Below are 6,352 nucleotides of genomic sequence, written 5' to 3'. Positions count from 1 at the left end.
AAAAAATTCAGGATTCCCTGAAAGAGAATTCATATCATGTTCACATTCTCAATTCCTAATTATCGACTCTCTATTCACGTTCCACACGAAGTTTAATTCTCAATGGTGTTTCTGTGATAGTTGTTCCATGAACAGACATGTGCAAAAGTCAAACTTGAGGCATCTAAACCTCTTTCCTACTGTCCAGACTCTCATAATTACATAATGGTATTTAATCTCTTATTTTAAAGATACTATTCAATACAGTTTGACAATGAAGTCTCAATAGAATGTGAGAAACTTGAAGAAGGGCATCAATATGCTTCTCAGTCTGGTTTTATGTTTTGCAATACCATAGGTGAAATCAATGCTGCAGTATTTTTCTCAGACAGTTAGAACCCAGGTTAAGCTAGAGTTTGCAAGAGATGGTCTGTCTTGCCATCTAAGTTGTGAACCTCAGAAAAGGTGCTGGCATCCTCAGCTCCAGTTGATTCCAGCAATAGCTGACAGCGCCCAGCACCCTGAGCATAATGAGCACTTACATTTGCACACACACTTATAAGCTGCATAAACAAGAGCTGCTTTAACCTTTTGGATAAAGCTGCATTAAGGACATGTTTGCATTCTGCAGCATACAATTAAAAATCAAGACAAGCAAACTAGTTAGCTTGTAAACTTATTTTACCTATCAGGACTGAAGCTGGTGCCATAGACAGGTCCACTGTGACCATATAAAATCTTCAACTCACTTGCTGTTTTCTCATCCATGATCCTCTCCAAGACATCATCTGATTCTTTGTCGATGAGACTGAGGTCTGAAATATTTTAAAGTTCATGTATCATAACTGTCAGAAGTTTAAAGACAAATGCCATGAACAAGTAATATTCTCTCTAAAAGAGGCAAGTAGGATGCGAACATGACAAATTACTTGAGGATTTTAACTTTTAAATATACAATGGCATTTAAAGTATTTTCTACCATTGTAAAAAGTGAGAATAATGCTTTATATACATGATCACCCTTCCTGAAGTCTTCACTGAGCTAAAATAAATGAATCCTGGCATGAATTATTTTTCATACATATATTGTTCAGCCTCCAAGCACATCTTCTTGACAGATGCCAAATTTTCAGGCTGTTTACCAGGAAGTTAATATGCCACAAACACACTTTACAGTCATATTTTGAGAGCTGCACACTACATAAAACTTAAAATAATTCCAGTCTGTATGCTGCTGTTTGCTGAACATCATGACCACACCTCAGTTAAACATCAAGATTAAGAAATGTTTGCATGGTATCTAGCTTCAACCACAACATGTTGTTACATTAAGAGCAGAATTAAAGAAGGCTGGTTTCCAGCCTTCTTTAATTCTGTGTAGGTGTTAAGCTACAGGACATTTTCCTCCATCCTTCTCCAAGTTCTCTCTTAGAATTTCCCCCAGGGTACCTCTATCCTCTTCCCTAGATCACCTAAATCAAACTTGCTACTAAACCCTACAGTTACCATTGACTTAAGAAGCAAGATGGACTAGTTACAGTACATCTGTGCACATATTATCTATTCATATTAAGCATTACTGCCTTCATTACCTGCTGCTGTTTTCACACTACGTAGCTTTTTTGGAGTCACGGACCACACTCGCACAGTAGAGTCGGCAAAGCCTCCCACAATCATGCTAGAGTCATCTGTAATATCCACTGCAGTCAGACCCTACACACAAAATATCCATTTATATTGTTTTTATCTTTCATGATGCCTTTCAAATATTTCAAAATCCTAAGAATTATTCGAGGATAGACTTATAAACACACACAAATTCTTGCACCATTAAGAATAAAGCAATATGAATGCAGCACGGTCAACAGTGACAAGAGTGCTGCTTTCCAGTATTTCGGTGCAAAACACCTACTGCATCCTGTAGAATACACTTAGGGCCCCACAGGAAAAGTGAATGAAGGAATTAAGGCAAAATCAGAGCAAAACCAAGGAACATGGAAGTCGTATAGTTTAAGGAGTCTTTAAAGAGAATTTTTAACATTCTGGAACATAAATTTTGCAACACTCACTCCAAATACTCCAATAACCCTTCCCAATTATGTTAAGTCTTCTTTCTTTATTAAATATGGTGGCTATAATTTTGATTCCCTTTTCCATATTGCCCAAACTCTTTTTTTACCAACCTGGTAAGCATTAAGGAACGTGTAGAAACAGATGGAGGGCAGGCACTCAGGGCCAAGGCGCACACGCCTTGCAGCTTCCTTCATATTCATCACTCTATCCAACTTGTCTGAGTCTTTCAGTTCAGGCAGAGGGATTCTACAAGAAGCACGTGTTTTTATGAACTAAAAGCACGTTCCATCTAAACAAAGAAAGCAAAATCTTTGCATGCAACCCTGGACCTCAATATTCAAAAACGAAACAAGAATTAGAAAAAACGAAAGGCTATGTAGAAGATCAGCTGATGAGAAAAAGAGGCAGCAGCTTTAAGAATTCCAGGCAGGCAGTGGAACAAGATAAATAATTGAGTATGACCAGAAAAGATTAGTGGGTATCTGAGCAAAATTTTATCAAGGGAAGTCTAGATTGACGTGAAGGGCAAAGACAGAGGTTCACATGCTAAGCTTTCCATTACCTCCCTTAGAAGTCCTACAGCTAAAGCTGTGTACAGCTGAAATGGCCAAAATGCTAAAACTGTCATGTGAACAGTGATGCAGATTTGCCACAACAAGACTGCATTTAAAAAGGCTTCTCTACACATCATTCCCTTGGTACCTGTTTTGGGGAGGAGCATTAGGGTCTTGCTTTTTACTTTTTGACCCTACACTATCTTTTTTAGGTTTTTTCTTCTTTGGCTTTCCTTCCTCATTTTCTCCTTCTTCATCTTCATCATCCAAAGGCACATCAAATTCTGGTTCTTTCAATAAGCCAAAGAAAACCTGCAAGCCAATAAAACACAAGAGACAAAACAGTAATTGCTGTTCTGGTGGAAAACTAATATTTTTAATGGAAACTTTTTAATGTAATAGTAACTTTTAATGTAATAGACCAAGCGATGAAGCTGCCCCTTTAAAACTGCTATGTTTACTATTACCTCATGCACTACTGGTTTAGCTGGTAGTCCATGTTCTGCTGTTTTACCCAGCAACTGATCTGGACAACTCTATGTTCTTCCACCTTCTTATAGCAATACCTTAAAGCAGAATCTCTACAGCTTACATAATTTATCTATGTAGTACCATAGTACTACACTGTCAAGACGTACAGAAACAGCCCTTGCAGTAACAACCAGCAGTAAGAATTACATCTGCTCTGCCAAAAAGGAAGCCAAATAGTCAACTGTCCATTTTAAAACCCCAGAGTGATTAATGAGCTAAAGTTTAGCTCAATGGGTTGAACTCAAGGTTGTCTACAACCCAACGGTGTTCAACAGTTTTCATATCAGACAGTAACACATCGTGATATCTCTACTCCAGCCAACAACCATTTGTACAGTTCTCTTCCTTTTTTTCTGTTCATGCTCTCTTTTAAGTCTCAGTCTATACTAACGTATCTCCCTGAAAAACTAGGGAGAATTGTTCGATTATAAAAGTGCAATAATCTCTGCCTCCTACCTTTGCTTTATTAGCCTCTCGTTTTGCCTCCCCAGCCAAACTTCCAACCATAGCATCTATCTGTTGTTTACTGCGAGGCATGCCATCAAAGATATCGATGTAAAGGTGTTCCTGAACAATGTTCCAGATCTGATTGTTCTGCTTTTCCTGAAGATGCCTTTTCAAGAGCTGATAAGAGTCGCGGGAAATCCGCAGCACGAACTTGCTTGTTCGGAAATCCAGCATGGTCTCGTTCCCTTTCATATGTTCTTTTTTGGTTAAGCTAGATAATACACGCAGGTCGTCCTGGTAATAGCACTCCTGATCCCCATGAAATCTATTGAAACAATTAAAGATATGATAAAGGATTTATTACAAAAACATTATCTCCTTAGTGCACGCTTATTTACACTAACACAAAACATATATGTAAGGGCCTTTTGGAAGCTACTGACTACATAGCAGATGATTTTTCTGATGAAACAGATTTAATCCTGGGAAATACGCACCAGTGACTTAATGTCTACAGTAACAGCAATCAACAGTTAAAAAACAAGATGAAGACAATACACAAATAGAATCTTACAGAATTTCATACACCCAAAGAGTTCTCACCTGAAGTAATCAGTTATGCTAACATGTTTATTTACAAAAATAAAACCCTAATATGTGGTATCATCTAGTACAGGACATTTTTTATTATGTAAGATTACCTGGATGTATTTATAAGTGATTCATTATATAAATATGCACATTTCACAGTGTATGTGTTTCTCACCTTCTACTTGTGTTATGCAATAGCTAACACATATCTTGAGCTTTCCATTTTCACTCAGGTCATGTATAAACTAGTTGTGGGAGGGTACACTTAAAGTATTTACAGAACCATTTTTGCTGACCAAATTGGAGGGAAACTAAGTTACCCTTTGGGATTGAAGAATTTCATCATTGGTCTGAATCCAGAAAACAAATTAAATTTAATTTTCTTCTCAAGTGAAGCACAACATAGCAGAACAGAGAAAAATTATAGATCAGCTACAAATTATTTCCTTTAACCTCATCTGAAGAATTTCAATAGACACGTTATAATTTATAGAATATGTTACTTTGGCATCTCAGTGCACTAAATGACCCCACAATCTCTCCCTGAAGAAGCAGCATCTCTTCACTGACACTTTTGCAGGAAGAAGCCCATCAGATCACCATAAAGATGGTTCAAAATCTGACCATGGACCATTCGAAAGCATATAGTTTGCACATCTTTCTAGCATAAGAGATTGGAAAATGATTTAAGAACAGTTTCTCTAACAGACAGCACCATTACTCAGGTTCCAAATCTCTTCAACATTAGAGAAGAAAATCAATACATACATATAGAAACCTGTGCTACTATAGCTTACAGATTTAATCAAAGCAGCGAACACAAAACAATGGAAATGTACCAGTGAAAAACTACCTTTCAAAAAACGACTTTGCTTCACTCTCATGTTGATTGTAGACCAATTCCAAGTACATGTGCACAAAGAGAGGATAAAACAGCTGAGACAGTTCTGCTCGGTGACAGTCCAAGGAACACTCAATGAAGTGTTTTAATCCACTGTAGTATTCTTCATAGAGCGTGGGGTCTCCCTGTTGATTGTAGGCAGATAATACTGCACTCACATCTGGCTGATCTTCCACAACAACACCTCCTCCAACTGCAAAAGCATCAGCATATAACAAGAGTTTGTGAGACAGCCAGGAAGAGCTAGCAGCCATACAGTGGCTGGCAGCTCTCTCCCGGTAAGGTGAAGCGTTCTGAGCAAAACGTGACACCAAGTCCTGTGCTTCTTCAGCACTAAGCTTAAACAACACAAGTGAGAGGGTGGCAGCACGTTCTAGTCCAACAGCCAGTTCTCCCAGCACCTTCAGCCACTTTTTGCATTTTCCCTGCCAACAGTTGGCTATAAGGTATTTAACACGGTGTCTAATTCCATTAGGATTCCAAGTGTGAAGGAAGAAACTACTAACATTGCCAAAATAAGTCATCTTTACTGTTAAGCCTAGAAACTCTCAAATAAGGAGCGAAATCTACATCTGTAAGATATACCCACTATAATTATTTTGCTTCCAAAAAATAAGCAATTAAGTTAATCAAGTGAACAATTTGTCAAGACCACTGCACAACCATTACAGGGCAGTGACTTTTTGTCACTTGATAACACTCCCGAGAGCTCTGTACTATATAGCAGTCATTAAACATTTTCAGTGTCTCATCATCTATATAAAAACAATCATATCAGGTGGTAGCAGGAGCAAGCTGCCTTCACACTACAGACTCACTGGAACTCAAGATGTACCACTTCCTGACATTTCACGATGCTGTTCTGTAAAGCTGTCCCACAGAACACATTGATTAAAAAAAACCCAAACTTAAATTATCCAAAGGATATATGAAGAACCCAGCAACTCGATCCAGAAACGTGTAAAGCCTCTGTACAAGTATCCTACGGCTTTCTTCAAAATGCAGCCTATACATCAGGCCTCTGTTATCATCCCCGTGGCCACAACCTGGATCATCACCTCTAAGTACAAAGGAAACCTGCAGCCTCCTGCCACACTCGAGATGAGACACAGAGATACGGGGAAGCACCTCTCACTTCTGACAGCGCTCCCTGCAAATACGGACATCCTAACCCCCTGCAAACATGACAGATTCCCTATACTTCATCCCTTGCTCCAGGAGATCCCGATCCCTTCCCGAGTTCTGTGGGGGAATGACACAGCCAAGGTTCCCGCCA

General features: G+C 38.7%; 1 protein-coding gene across 1 annotated transcript; it reads right to left on the bottom strand.

Annotated features, from left to right (window-relative positions):
* Positions 1 to 660: 660 nt before the first annotated feature.
* On the bottom strand, positions 661 to 5,600 carry LOC103778599 (transcription initiation factor TFIID subunit 5-like). The gene is made up of 6 exons (XM_008946193.1): positions 5,029 to 5,600; positions 3,594 to 3,909; positions 2,755 to 2,918; positions 2,163 to 2,298; positions 1,572 to 1,692; positions 661 to 794 (listed from the first exon to the last, which is right to left on the bottom strand). Exons 1-6 carry the CDS (start codon positions 5,598 to 5,600, stop codon positions 661 to 663), a joined length of 1,443 nt encoding a protein of 480 aa, XP_008944441.1.
* Positions 5,601 to 6,352: the final 752 nt, after the last annotated feature.

Source organism: Merops nubicus, unplaced genomic scaffold, assembly GCF_000691845.1.
Source record: "Merops nubicus isolate BGI_N331 unplaced genomic scaffold, ASM69184v1 scaffold39358, whole genome shotgun sequence".
Lineage (NCBI taxonomy): Eukaryota > Metazoa > Chordata > Aves > Coraciiformes > Meropidae > Merops > Merops nubicus.
This window is presented reverse-complemented; position numbering and strand designations above follow the sequence as displayed.